Raw genomic sequence first — 15,422 nt, forward strand, 5'->3', positions numbered from 1 at the left:
TACAAGCCAAATTTCAACGCACGTGTCACGGCCTCCCTAAGTGCGCCAGTACAGCAGTCACAATCGCCATGGCGCATGACCACTCTATAGCAACGTAGATTGCAGTCTACGCTATAACAGCGCGCATTCGACATGTCGCAAGGATATCATTTCACCGTCTTGCTTGCCTGCCGACAACTAGGCTGCTTACGATTTTTAGCCGTATCTTGGCTACAGAGCATCGCTACCATCGAATTACGTCCCAGCAGCATGGCCTTCGTTGCCACTGCAGTCTCTGCATCCACCTCAAGTGTGTCTCACTATTCCAGGCATCAAGAAGCAGGAACAAATGCCGTCAGCGGCATTGGAGCAGCCAACATTATCGCTATGAAATGAAGGGCACACACGTGACCGCTCGCATGTCTACACTGATGGGTCGGTCGTGTACAATTCAGCAGCTGCAGTATTTGTCCAGCAGGGTTGGAGGGACATACCCAGACCATGTGGTATGTGTCCGCAAACACCTCCCCGCAGTGCGGGCACTCGCCCGAAAATGCCGGGTTGAAGTGTTTCAGCACCGCCGGGCACAGTACTGTATTCGTGTAGAGACGGAGAAGCCAGCGCTCCTCCTTCCTATTGAGGCCTTTGCAAGGGGGGAAGCATCGGCCGTGATTAAGCTGATACAGCTGTGTGATTTCTTTAAAGGTGACCGTGGTCCAATTCCCGGTGGCAACAATGACGTACAGGGAATATCCTCTGGACATCCACTGCCAGGCTATGGGTATCCTAGAGGTGTGTCGAATACGTCCTGTGGACGTATCTGGCATGGTTGTTTGGCCGCACTTACCGCGTCCTGCGGACATCCTCATTGAATGTCCGCGAGCGACATCATATGGGGGACATGCAGCATGCGTTTTACGGAGAGATGCCAGGGCCTGTTGCACATTGTAATTGTTGTAATGTGCGTCTGTCGCGTTCGCAGAAGTGCAGTATACTACTCATTTTTTTCTAGGCCTTCCGACAAGCACGAGTGTCTTATTGAACAAACTGAAGTTTTCAAAGTAAATTGCGCCAGAAAATTCGCAGAGTACGACGTACTCACAAGCTGCAGACGCGATAGCTTGGGATTGTAATCCGAACATATCAGAAAACTTAATTCTGCTGCGAGAAAAACCCAAGGACAGACTCGATTACGAAAGGCAGATATTATGCGTGTATCCTGAAAAAGGTCCATGTGCGACATCCTTCGGACATCCCTTGTAGGATATCCGAACAGGGTCCACGTGCGATACCCTTGGGGCGTCAGTGGTAGGACATCAGAAACTGGACGTTCGACGAATGTCCTAGCTACTTGTACCGAGACGGTGTACGGACATTAGGACATGATTCAAATCGTATTCGACATGACGGATGAAGTGTTTTCACTGGGTGATTACAGCATTGGCCTGCTTTGCTGGAGTACCGCATTACGATTAAACCATCGTTCACGTATTTCTTTGTATCATTACAGGCGCAATTCACCAACTGGAGGTATTTAGCATAAATTTCGAGGTGTTCACGTCACAGTGCGCACGAAATCACAAATTTGTAAGAGGTACGAGGTAAAGCCACTTCCATAAAGCGAATATCTTTCTGGAAGCGTTTGGCTATTCGCTTACACGAACAATCGTAATCGATGGTATCAGCAGCAGCAGCAGCAAACGACTTTATTGGGGTCCTGAGGAGCTAAGCGGGGGCCTGCAGGTCACTACCCAGCCGCTGGCTAGTCCCATGTCGGAACAGAGAGGCCATGCCTCTCCGCTCGTTCACGGGCCCTCTGGACAGCCAGGAGCTGGACGTCCTGTCTCGAGTCTGTGATGGCCTTCGTCCAGTCTTCTTCTGTATTAAAATCCTGTAACACAGGGCACTGCCAGAGCATGTGATTTAATGAGCTAAATTCAGTGCCGCAATCTGGGCAGAGTGGATCGATGTCCGGGTGGAGCTTGTTCAAAAAGCCCCTAGAGGGGTAGGACCCCGTCTGGAGCATGCGAAGCGTGCTAGCTTGTGGCCTGTTAAGCTTATGATGGGGGAAAGGAAAACTCTGCCTATTCCCTCTGTAATGAGAGGTGATTTAATGAAAGGTAACCAGTGGATCACTGTGGACGAGCTCTCCCGAACTCACGTGAGACACCATCCCGTCGCGGCATACGAAACCTCGCGCACGGTCATGGGCTATCTCATTGGGGTTCAGGTGACCCGGTAATACGTCTGGTCCCATGTGAGCTGGGAACCAGACTATGTGGTGAACAACGTCAGAGGGGTGTTTGCCGTTTAGAATCCTGGCTGCTTCTTTGGCTATCAATCCCGATGCGAACGCTCTAACGGCTGCTCGGGAGTCCGTGTACACCGTAGTGCGTTTTGAGTCCAGTAATCCGAGAGCTATAGCAGCCTGTTCCGCCACATCGACCGAGGAGGTTTTCAGCGAGGCTGCCGAGAGGAGTTCTCCCCTGTCATTGACTATGGCTACGGAGAACTTGTTGGCACTGGCGTGTCGCGCCGCGTCAACAAAGGTCTCCGTTCCGGATATGTTCTTTAAGAAAGTTCTAGCCCTCGCTAACCTTCGACCTTTATTGTGTTGGGGGTGGACATTTCTTGGAAAAGGGTCTGCAATAAAGGAGTTCCTTGTCTGAACATCAAGTTGCGTGATATTTTCCTGATTGAAGCTAGGACGGAGGCCTGCCGCATCCAGAAGTCTTCTGCCTGCTTTGGAGTTTGATAATCTAATAATTTGTGCTGATCTTTGTGCTTCTATTAATTCCGATGTTGTGGTGTGTACTCCCAATGTCATGAGTTTCTCTGTGCTAGCCGTGATTGGCACGCCGATCACCTTTTTGATACTTTTGCGCATAAGCGTGTCTAATTTATCGATTTCTGTTTTCGTCCAATTGAGGGCTGCGACTATGTAAATGACATGGCTGATGAGGAAAGCATGGTGAGCCCTAAGGAGTATATCCTCGCCTATGCCACCTTTCTTGTTGGACACTCTCATGATTAATCTAATAATGTTTTCAGTTTTCGTGGTGAGTTGGGCTATAGTCTTAGCGTTGCATCCCTTTATCAGCACAATTTTTCTTACTTCAAACTTCTATAGTGCAGAGGTTTCCCCGCCGCTTCCTTGTTACTGCTTGTCCGCTCAACTCGCAAAGCATAAAGCAAGGTGTTGGGTTGAGCTACAGTCATAGTAACAGATCAACAGCGCAAGTGAAAACCAACGACCGAAAAAGTGACAGCGTTGCTTTCTTCCTGCTTTTTTTTCTTTTACGTGCGCTGTTGCTCCGTTGCCATGCAGGGAACACAATGTGTACGTGCTTTACATGACGGCTACGCACTTCTCCTGTTTCAGAGTCAACGTTCCTTTCCGGAATATGGAAGAGTTTCCCGCTGCCTTCCGATGCCCAAAAGGCTCCGCAATGCGACTTCCGAAAGATGAGAGATGCGTGCTCTCGTGACACAGTAAAGAGAAACGCCCATTGAGATTGCCAAACTCTCCTTTTGGCCTTACTCATATGATCGACTTACCTTTGCACACACGTTACAAGGAGCCCATTGCATACGTGATGTTTCAACCCCTATTGCGTTTTGCCGTTGAGCGTGAAATGTTTCAGGCATTTTTTTAATAAACAACAGCACCCCTACACGAATATAGGCCGCTCGTAAATACGCGAAACATGGTTTCGTGATTTTTTTTTACCCCGTTTCTGTACCAATTACGAGCTGCATGTGTTGGAATACAACCTCCCCTCAATGTTGAATAAATATAAAAACACGTGCAACTAAACCAAATCTCAGGCACGACATCATTTTGTATGTAAATGAAAAGTTGTGTTTGCTTTCCGCTCTTTCTTCTTTTTTTATAATGTTTTATACAACGCTGACTTTTGTATATGAGGACTGTTCATTTCGTCACTCTTGTTTTTCGAGTTTTTTGAAATGGTTATTCATGCTTTTTTAAGACGTACGCACTGCTCTTTTGTATTGTGATTTGCTTTGGTCTTGTCCCAATTATTTTTCTATCTCGCAATCCCTTTCTCTGTGTCTGCCTTGTAGTAGGCCCCTGTCAAACTGTTCATGCAGCTTTCAGCCAGAACTATCTGGTAAATACAATTAATTAAATTAAAAAGAAAATTGAATTCCGCAGAGTGGGCGTCCTTGACAATGACGTCTGACATAACATTTCCCTGTAATTACGCAGTATCCAGGTAACCACAGGGAAGTGGTTCTGTGGCCTTCCCTCGTCGCTCGTGTTTGCTTTGCGTTGATTTCATAGAGTATAGTAGATTGCGCTGATATTATGTTTTTTGGTGTTCTCGAGAAACAAAGGTAGATATTGGATCTCTATGTGTTCAAAGAGCCACGAGGAAAGAAAAAAGCTGGCTTTTTTATGTACACTCATATATTTTTAATTCACTCCAACGAAATGTCCTCGATGCGGATTCCAAGAACAAACTTAAAAATTCGCGAAGGCGCAATTAAATTTAATCCTTGGTTTAAAGTAAATGTATGTACTATTATGTCACACTAATAATGCGTTGACCTTTTCTTGTGAACTGTGACCCAATTTTCTGGGAGGGTGTTTGCCTCCATTCTTTGTTTTGCCCATAACGTCAATGCAATATTTCACAGATATATTGTTTTGCGGTATTTCGCTGCCTGCCAGGCTCTGGCAGTCAAGACCTCTGGGGCAGAGGGCTTTGATAGGTTCGAGTTTTGTAATTACATGTCTCTTTGCAAATAATAGAGATACGTGAGAGCGAGTCTGTGAAAAATTACCCACTTTAGTGCTGGCTGATTATCGACATGACGTTAGAATGGTTAGAACAATCGCATGGCGTGGTTCGCGACCTGGTTAGAACAAGCGCGTGAATCACACCGCGCACTGATAATGCGTCTTGGCACGCAAGTGCGTACTCTGAGATCAAGTGCCATATTTAGGCGAAGTATCCACACCTATAACGAAATGACCGTTTATTACCCCGAATCCAGGCGAATATATCCATCCCCGCACGAGACACTGACAAGAATACAGGCCACTAACCACGGGAGAGTACAGACTAGATCTGTACTTAGTGCAAAAAGGCCAGCTGCAATGACCGGTGGTTAATATTCACCAAGCTGCAAACATTGTAACTGCCCCCTGGCGGACCAAGGTCACATCTTGTGGGGATGCCAAATGAACCCTCCCCCGAGAGAACTCTTCAGGCGAGCTCCCTCACATGACGAGTGGTAGATGAACACGAAAACTTCCATCCCGCAAGACCAGATATGGTTGGCGGAATGGGCTGATAGCGTCGCGGCAAAGCAGACGCCACGCTAGCCCACAGCGCCGGGAGAGAAACCTCCACTCAAACTTGACAATAAAAGTTTTCTCTCTCTCTCTCACACCTGCACCACCGAGCTCAATATGTTGCACATTCGCGCGGCGCATTTCAGCGAAACATTTGCCACCAGCTTTTTTGCAGAAGCGGAACCACGCGCGAAAAGACACAGGACCTTTGCACAGCGACACCGGCCACAAAGCGTTGTCGTCTATTGCAGAGTGACCTCAAATATGGCGGCCAGCACCGACAGCGCTGAGGCACCGCAGCGCCGCGGTGCGGCCGAACTTGAGTGCATACACCCAGCAGCGAAGCACAACGAAGTGACCTGTATTGACGAGCGGTTTCGCACGTCCTAAGTGCTTCTGTATAAGGGAGTTGGATTGCATCACCGCACTCCGAAATGGCGAAAATCAGAAGATACCAATTGCAAATTAATAACGCAGAAGCAGGTGATTAACAAAGAAAAGCCAGTTCCACAATGTGAAAGCTGTCAAAACGGCGAAGCTGGTAGTCGTTTTCTAGAGTTTGAAGTCGTGTTTAGCGCGATTTTCATGAAAGTATTTTGTCTTCTTGTCGTCGTTTTGCTAGATTCGAGCTTCGGTTCCGGATTGCGCGCACTCTTTAGTTGCGTGAGGTTGTGAGGTGTGAGGCTCGGCCACACATTATAGCTGTGGCCCCACTCACGCTCCTCCCTCCTACCCCAGCGCGCCCTCTGATTGGTCCGCTATGATCCCGGCGGGACGCCGGATAGATGGATGGATGGATGTTAGGAGCGTCCTCTTTGGAACGGGCCGGTGGGTTGCGCCACCAAGCTCTTGCTATTATACTGCCTAATGTCCTACCTAGGTTAAACAATGAAAAAAGAAAAAAAATTATTTCATTTATGCATGCGCAATAAGGAGGTGAAGTTATCGCTCGGGCTGCATGCTCTGCGAATGCGCAAAAGACTAGAAAGAAAGCGACGTGTATCTGTGTCTCTTCTTTGTAATTGTGCATTCGCGCTACATTTTGTCGGTAAGCAAACACCAACTAGACCAACAAGTCTTTCTGCAGACTTCATAGTGTTTGGTGAAGCCTGTTAAAACCAGTATTTAAGGCAATCGTTGAATTAGCGGACATGTTCGGAAAGCTGGGTAAGGCTAGCCCGCATGTATGAGCACGCGATGCAGAAACACAGGGATAAGAAAGACAAAGAAGAAGATCATCTCTCTACCATGACTTGCTTCGTCGGCTTTGAATCTTAGCATCCTGCTCCAACGAAGTTCCGGGCAGCATATCCCAAGAGCAAGTATCTCAGAGCCTCCTCTATAGGATGGACCTCCTTTTCCCGCAACGCCTCTCTAGCTGCGATCTCCGGACAAGCGAGTCCTTCGACTGCCAGGAAGGCTTCGGCTACGGTGCCTTCCAGAAGCGCTTGTTCGTTCTTCTTCTTCTGGCTGCCTTGTCGCTGAACTGCCAAACCACCGTGCTGCCCATCATCTTAGGTGACGTGGACCACTGGTGCAAGCGGCCCGAGAACCTCAACATCTCTGCAGCCGACTGGAAGAATAGTGCCATACCACTCGAAGCCGACGGAAAGCCCAGCCACTGCCACGTCTACGAACGATGCATGCCGCCAGCTGACCAAGACGTTTCCACGAGGCAGTGGGTCGACAGCGCCGCGCAAGGGCAGACGAACTGGTATTACAACGAGTGCGTGATCAACAACCGCGCCCCAGAAACCTCCAACGACACACGAGAGATGTCCTGCGAGGAATGGGACTACGACAACCGGACGGCCAAGACCACGGCGGTGAGCACTTGGAACTTGGTGTGTCATCGACGCCTGCGGCTGGCTGCCATCAGCGCACTGCAGAACGCAGGCAGCGTTCTTTTCCTCGGCCCATTCGGAGCGTTCGCAGACTCGCTAAGTCGGAAGACCACACTCCTGGCATCCGCTGCAGCGTTGGTGGCCACCACGTTATGCACATTTCTGGCAACCAATTACCACCTTTACACCCTGGCACGCTTCCTTGTCGGAGGCAGTGTCGGCTTGAATGACGTCTTTAGCATAGTCGTTCCATTCGAGGTGACGACGCACGCACACAGACCACTGCAAGTCCTCTTCTGGACGGCGCTGGGCATTCTGCTTGGTGACGTGTGGTTTATCGTAGTACAGCGTGTGTCCGTCGATTGGTCACTAAAACAGATAATCTTCCTTGCGCCGGCTGCCCTTCTCCTCCCGGCCTCCTTCATCGCACCAGAGTCGCCTCGCTGGCTCGTGGCGAGAGGAAGGTTGGAAGAGGCTGAGGCGGTGATGATGCAGGCTGCCGAGACTAACAACTTCCCTATTGCCGACACGGCCGCTCTTATGGACAAGCTAAAGGAAGAGATCGAGGCAAGAAAAGCTCCCCAGGCAGCCAACGAGGAAGAGTTACTAGACTCTTACTCTCTGCGACGGCGAGCACTCGCCATGTTCACCGCCTACTTCGCGATGACATTCTCATATTACGTCGCCAATTATTCATCAGCGCCGATGGAAGACGCGTGGATCCCATACGTCAAGGTCGCCGTCACGGTGGTGGCCTACGGGATGATGCACGTCCTGGTTACCGGGGTCGCTCTGGTGACAGTGCTTAGCGCGTGCTTCGGGGTGACCGGCGTCATGTACTGCCTGCTGACCGTCGCCGCCGCCGCTGGACTCGGCACGGTCGAAAGCCTATTGCTCGTGCTGTGCAGAGGCACCTCAATCGTGATAATCCTTCACTGTTTCGTGTACCTCTTGGAGCTCTTTCCGTCGGCCGTGCGTTGCGGCGCGATGTGCTGGATGTTCGCGTGCGGGCGCGTCGGTGCCACGTTCGCGTCCGTGACCTTCGTCTTGAACCTGGCGGGACACGAAGACGTGGCCTTCGGCCTTGCGGCGACGCTCCTCTTCGCCAGTCTGCTCGTGATCCGCACCCTTCCCCGCACGACGTTGATCGAGCGAGCTAAGGAGGAGTCTCCGGGCGATGCGAATTGCCACAGGAAGAGCTATGTGGGACACATGATGCGAACTCTCGACCAGCAGACGGTTCACAAGACCGGCGAGGGCTCGAAGATTCGAAAGAGCACTGGTGGCAGCGCTGAAAGAACTGCTAAGACAGCCGGTGGGCGCCACGGCCACATACAGGGAGTCACCCACGCACGCTCGTCCCCAATCCCTCCAGAGCAATCCGTGCAAAGAAGGCACAGTCCCAAGTCGGCGCAAAAGTGACGATGCCATCGCAAGTTCATCGAGCCTCGACTGCAGTGTCGTCCTTCGGAGTGAACGTTACACTTCAGAGGCTTGTTATCATAAATTCGGCGATTGATTCTGACACTGCTGGAGAAATTAGCGTGGACTTATTTTCACAGCGTATTGCTTTCTTTATCATCGTTATCTTCGCATGCGTTTCCAACGTGTTAGGGCATGCCTCATATGTTTTATATGAGCTGCCTACTGCGTAGCCTTCTTTCCGGTCTACCTACCTAACTTGATTTTCTTGCCGAAAAGTTACTCTCATTGTAAGTAAAATCTTAATTTGCTGATATTGGACTAAACTCTGGCCCGTCACTACCATTTCTTAATCGATGTGTTAACAAGCTCGTTTACTGCACTCGTTTACTGTTCATCTAGATACAATCGTGCGTTTTTAAAACGTATTTATGATCTCTCTCTACAATATGTGTTTTAGGCTTTCTTTGACTACTTCCCCTGGTTTTGTGATATATTTGTAGATATGTATACGCGAAAGTCATGTCATGTGTTTTCCAGCGGCGCAATCGGTCTTTTTCTCACGGTAACAGCTGCCGATTCGGCGTAATTCATTTTTCATGGTGACAGGATGGATGGATGGTTGCTATGCGTGTCGCCATTGAAGCGAGCACGTGGGTTGCACCACAAAGCTCCTGTTTTTATTTCGCCTAATGTCCTACCTATCTTTCCAAAAGAAAAGAACACACACATGCAAAGAATTCCCAGCATGAAACTTTCTGAACCATTACTGGGAATTTTGTTTCTGCACGCCTCCGTTGTTTGTAGTCTCCATACTTTTCTGCCACCAAACCTCCGATCGCCTCTTACTAATCTATTGGGGGCGAGGAGTTACGGAGTCGCCATCTGTCGGAAGCGCCTCCCTCGCGTAGTATGAGGGATCACGCGGCGCGCTCCTCATAGGTTTCGCTTACGGCGCTAAAAAAAAATTGGAGGCTTATCAAGGTTAAGCCCAGTGGATGCGAAGCATGTGTCACGTGATGCAGCGATGGTGGCGCCGCCGCCGCGTCGCGCGTGACTGCGCGAACCGAAGCGTGGAGGCCTCCGCCGGGCGACGTCCGACGGCGCGATATGAGGCCCCATCTGCAGCCGGTGTGACGTCATCACGTGATGGCATGTCACGTGACCTACTTGAAGGTTACTTGAAGGTCAATGGTGGCCACCGCCGGGAGGCGACCGACGGCGCGATATGAGGCCCCATCTGCAACCTGTGTGACGTCATCACGTGACGTCATGTCACGTGACCCCACTTCAGGGTCAATGGTGGCCACCGCCGGGCGTCGCGCGAAAGCCCGAAACCTACGTTAATATGCTTCGCATAAAAACACCACGCGGCAGCCATCCTGGACATTTATGTAGGTGCTCTCAAAACGAGGGAAGCTTTTGACTGTTGATATAATAACCTTGAGAAAACTGAAAGCACAGAATCATTTACAGACGATATCTCTTTACCGATTACGTACAGTGAACGCCACTGCGCGCGGTCGCCGCGATGGAATCTCCCGAACCGGAGGTCTCGTTTTCTTCGTCCGTGTGCTTGCGCATTCGGTCCCAGTCGGTGATCCGGGCTTTGCCGAGGGCTGCCCGGTACCTTGGTCCCTTGATCGTTACACTTATGATACTGTGGTCGGAGCCCAGGTCTACGTCTTCATTCCGCCAGGCCACTTCTAGGGAGCCCGCCATCCACGACAGGTCCGGGGTGGTGTCCCTGTTGACGCTGTTTCCCTTTCGGGTGGCGACGCCCGGTTCATTAAGGAGCGCCATTTCTTGGTCCTCCATTGCCTTTGCTAGAGCCTTGCCTCGTTTAGACTGGTACTTGTAACCCCATGTAGTGTGAGGGGCGTTGAAGTCGCCTAGGACCAGGAGCGGCCTGTTCCCCGCCAACCTCTTCGCCTGGCTCACTGTTGTTTCAAAGTCGTACTGCCTTTGTGACGGCCTGCAGTATGCGCTCATCACAAACAGGTTTCCGGCACTACCAATAGTCCTTGTGTGAACCTCGACCAGCGTGTGTTCGCAGCCCTTTTGCGCGGTGAGGTGCTGGGTGGCTGCTATGTTGGTGCGCACCATTAACGCCGTCCCGCCTTCCGTCGGATCCGTGTACGTGATGTAACCCGGGAGTCTGGGTCTGCCGTGTGTCTCTTGTAACGCGATAATATCCGGTTTCTGGTCGAGCCCATCTAAGTGAAGTTGTAACTCGGCTTCCTTGGTGCGGATGCCCCTGCAATTCCATTGGTAAATGATCGTTGTTTCCCCCCCCCCCCCCCCGCGGATTTGCTTTTTACTGTTCGGCGTCTGCGCCATCTTCCTTTGACGTTTTGATGCGACCGCGCCTGTACGCGATCGATTCCTTGACTTTATTGGCGCGTTCTTTCCTTAGTGCTGCGAACGTGTTCTTCACGGTTATCGTCGCTGTCTTCGCCGCCAGTCGTTCGTGCTTGACTGACAGGATCTTTATTTGACCCTCGAAGACCTCTAACCTGGCATTCATATTGTCGAGATTCTCGTTAATTTGATTGATGGCTGCGAGTATCGCTGCCAGTTTGCCCTCTTGCGGTAGTTGCTGTTGTTGATTTGACGTCTGCGGAGGAGGGCAGACATCAAACGTACGCAGAATGGGCGCGAGAACAAAAGATCGTGCTCGACAGATTTATTCAAGAAGTTGTGACAACGATGCAGACGCCCTTCGTCGACGCCAAACTAGCACACATGTGGGAGGCGCGGCACTCGCTCACGCGAAGATGGAAGCGTCAACGACGAAACAAGCTCGTCAAACGCATCGCGCTCCTCAACAAACAGATCGCTGAATACGCAACCAAGCTGTGCCGAGAGAACTGGATGAGTACGTGCGACGGGCTGCAGGGAAAGCTGTCGGCGCGCAAGACCTGGTGCCTGCTCAGACACCTGATCGACCCGTTGAGCAGCAAGACCGCAACCAACCGCAACCTCACCAAAGTTCTGAACGCTTACGATGGCAACGGCCAAAGGCTCATTGAAGACCTCAAGGCGATCTACCTCAAGACGGAGAGAGGGCGATTTCCGATACCGGAGGAGTACGGGGGACCGGAAAATCCGGCATTGGATGAACCGTTCACCATCACGGAGTTACTAACAGCCATAGACGAGAGTAATAAGGCGAGCGCACCAGGAACGGACGCCATTACATACAAGCTGCTCAATAACATGAGTGATGCGGCAGCACGTGGGCTCCTGGGTCACATCAACAGAACCTGGGAAAGCTCGAAGTTGCCCGCAGAATGGAAAGAGGCCGAGGTACGGTTCATACCTAAAAAAACCTCTGACCATCGAGAACATGCGCCCCATCTCGCTCACGTCCTGTGTGGGCAAGGTCATGGAACGCATGGTTCTCAGAAGACTTCAAGCACACCTGGACGAGACAAATCAGATGCCGGCGACCATGTATGGATTCCGCCAGCACCTGAGCACCCAAGACGTCTTGATCAAATTACACGAATTGGTGATTAAAAAAGCAACGAGGCACGCGCCCCGGGGTATACTGGCTTTGGACCTCAAAGGGGCCTTCGACAACGTGTCCCACGCCAGCGTGCTCGAGAACCTGCGCAAGACGGGGTGTGGCCGCAAGACCTACGGTTATATCAAAGATTTCCGAACCAATAGAGCAGCAACTATCCGGATAGGAAATGAACGGTCAGAGCCTGTGGAGCTCGGAGACAGGGGTACCCCACAGGGGTCTGTCCTGTCGCCTCTGCTTTTCAACCTAGCACTCCTACCCCTGCCCGAACTACTCAATCAGATCGAGGGCGTGGACCACGCGTTCTATGCCGACGATATAACGGTGTGGACGAACCGCGCGGGTTCCGATGCCTGGGCGGAGGAAGCCCTGCAGAGAGCGGCAACGACCGTCCACGAATATGCCAGGACCTGTGGCCTGAGCTGCGCTCCACAGAAATCGGAGCTGCTCATGGTACAGCCCGGAAGACCAAAGAAAGAGCCGCCGCCAAACATAATCATCACCATCGACGGCACAGAGAACAAACCAACGCAGCAGATCCGGATACTGGGCCTGCTGTTGCGCAGCGACGGCAAGGCGCACGCAGCCGTCAACAAAATCAAGACCACATCCGAGCAAGTCCTCAGCATGATCCGGAGAGTCACCAACCGGAACAGAGGAATCAAAGAAGAAGACGCACTGCGCCTGGTGCAGGCATTCGTCGTGTCACGCGTAACGTACTCCGCCCCGTACCTCCAGCTTGCGAAGGTGAACCGCGAAACGCTGAACACGACGAAAAGGAAAGCAGTAAAACTCGCCATGGGCATCCCAGTCTACTCGTCAACGCAGAAGCTGCTGGAAATGGGTGCCCACAACACGGTGGAAGAGCTGGTGGAAGCACACCTATCCCACCAGAGGGTAAGGCTGAGCCGGACAGAGCACGGTCGGGCCGTCCTACGCAAGATAGGATGGCAAATTGAACAGCTACCGACAACGGAGCCGCTCCCCACAACGTGGAGAGACATTATTAAGACCAAGCCCCTCCCCCGGAACATGCAGCCGGGGAGGAACAACGAGAGACGCTCTGCGCGGGCCAAGGCACTGGCTCGACAGCTGGAAGAGGACCCCGAGGTCCTCTACGCGGACGCCTCACTTCCCAAGCACGGAACCAGAGCAACGGCGGCCGTCACCACCATCGATAAACTTGTCACAGGCGCGTCGATACGGACGACGAATACAGCCGAAGCAGAAGAAGTGGCCGTGGCCCTCGCACTCGCACAACCGGGAGTGAGGACCGTTGTCACAGACTCCCAGACCGCCTACGCAAGCTACCGCAAGGGGAACATCTCTTCCGTGGCACTAGCGATCCTCAACAAATGCAAATCACCGGGGCGGGCCGTTGAGCTCGTGTGGGTCCCGGCTCACTCGCAAGTGGAAGGCAACGCACTCGCCGACCACTATGCCCGAGAACTATCGATCCGGGCCGAGGACGAGCCAGGGCTACCGCACCCCGTGACAAGCTACAAAGAAATCACGCAAATGTACAGAAGCGGCAGATGTAGGCTTCCCCGTCCGCATCCGCAACTCAACCGAATTCAGCAAACGATCGTGCGACGCATGCAAGCGGGGTCGCTAGCGAATCCAGTGCTCTTGCATAAGATGTTCCCAACAGAGCATGACACTTCATGCCCTTTTTGCAGACGGTCAAAAGGCACTCTAGCACACATCCTTGCAGAGTGCGCTAAGCTCAAGAACCCTCCACCATCCCTACCCCCCACCCTCCCCAGCCCCAACCCCCCCGAGCGATGGGAGACCTTGTTGTCCAGCCCCGACCTACCGACCCAGCTCGCGCTGGCGGCTAGGGGCCAGGAACTGCTGGACACATATGGGACCTGAGAATAAGGTTCCACCCCATCTGGTGCCAGCGCGCACCACCCGTCACCAAGGGCTCGGCACAAAAGTTGATTCTCTCTCTCTCCCGAACCGGCTCCTTGCGTGTAAGGTAAGCAGACGCTGAGAGTAAACTATGTGAGTTATGTTCTTATAGGGGGCTGTCTGTATAACCAAATGGGACATAACAGAATGAAGCCTCAATGTACCGATCGCACGGGTTCGAAGCGAACGACAGCACGTCTGCATGCATGTCCGCGCACGTTTTGCTTTCGCTGTGAGCGCGTTTTCGCACCGTGCCGTGAGCTTTAGGCTGCAGCATATGAGCATTTGACAGTACACTAGCAACCATTGTTGCGTGGACGCCTCCCTCCCCCTCTCCCACCCTCCCCCTCCCTTTTCTGCTGGGACCGGTAGGATCACGCCGCCCCCCCCCCCCCCCTCCTACCTTTCTTCGAAACCCGCGGTCTGTACGATCTTTGAAACATGGCGGCCATGGTGTGTTTTCGGCTCCGCAATCACTTTCGGCGCATGCAACTTGCAATAGCACAGTCTTCGCGTTCTGCTTTGCTAGTCAGAGGGGTAATTGTCGCTGGGGCGTTGATTTGGGCCTGTCCACTCGGAGCTCTTTCTGTCCTTTGCTCCCATACCCTTCTTCCTCAATGCTGGCCGCCGCTCACATACAACATACTCAGCTATAAAGATCAAGTTACAGTTTTAGGGAGTAGTATTTTACTCCCGTAATTTTCTAAAATATTAAAAAAAACGATATATGCGAAATCATGCTCCCAAGACCTCATCCAATTAAAGAGGTCTTCCGTCTAGCTGGTTCAGAGCTGTGCTGAGGTCACGTTTCTCGCTTTCGAATGACTGTGTCCCGTCCACCTGACTGAGCATGCTACCGAGCAACAGTGGACTTTCATCATCATCATCAGCCTGGTTACGCCCACTGCAGGGCAAAGGCCTCTCCCATATTTCTCCAACAACCCCGGTCATGTACTAATTGTGGCCATGCCGTCCCTGCAAATTTCTTAATCTCATCCGCCCACCTAACTTTCTGCCGTCCCCTGCTACGCTTCCCTTCCCTTGGGATCCAGTCCGTAACCCTTAATGACCATCGGTTATCTTCCCTCCTCATTACATGTCCTGCCCATGCCCATTTCCTTTTCTTGATTTCAGCTAAGATGTCATTAACTCGCGCTTGTTCCCTCACCCAATCTGCTCTTTTCTTATCCCTTAACGTTACACCTATCATTCTTCTTTCCATAGCTCGTTGCGTCGTCCTCAATTTGAGTAGAACCCTTTTCGTAAGCCTCCAGGTTTCTGCCCCGTAGGTGAGTACTGGTAAGACACAGCTAGACAGTGGACTTTATTTTCTCTTAATCTATCGCTCCCCTTTCTTCTCGTGCAGGGTAGCCAACCGGGAGCAGTCCTGGTTAACTTCCCAGCCTTTTAT

The 15,422-nt window shown here is 51.8% G+C and overlaps 1 protein-coding gene and 1 long non-coding RNA gene across 3 annotated transcripts in view; both read left to right on the forward strand.

Annotated features, from left to right (window-relative positions):
- Positions 1-4,043, forward strand: part of LOC135915116 (uncharacterized) — a 54,655-nt gene extending 50,612 nt beyond the window's left edge. Inside the window, exon 4 of one of the 2 annotated variants that reach the window (XR_011509178.1) lies at positions 3,362-4,043. This is a non-coding gene — a long non-coding RNA (uncharacterized lncRNA). The remainder of the gene's footprint in view (positions 1-3,361) is intronic. The other variant, XR_011509177.1, reaches the window with a different exon arrangement.
- Positions 4,044-6,527: 2,484 nt separating this feature from the next.
- Positions 6,528-8,892, forward strand: LOC139050983 (solute carrier family 22 member 7-like). Its single transcript, XM_070527919.1, has one exon. It carries the CDS (start codon positions 6,649-6,651, stop codon positions 8,566-8,568), a length of 1,920 nt encoding a protein of 639 aa, XP_070384020.1. The 5' UTR covers positions 6,528-6,648; the 3' UTR covers positions 8,569-8,892.
- Positions 8,893-15,422: the final 6,530 nt, after the last annotated feature.

This window comes from Dermacentor albipictus, chromosome 10, assembly GCF_038994185.2.
Source record: "Dermacentor albipictus isolate Rhodes 1998 colony chromosome 10, USDA_Dalb.pri_finalv2, whole genome shotgun sequence".
In the NCBI taxonomy this organism is placed as follows: Eukaryota; Metazoa; Arthropoda; class Arachnida; order Ixodida; family Ixodidae; genus Dermacentor; species Dermacentor albipictus.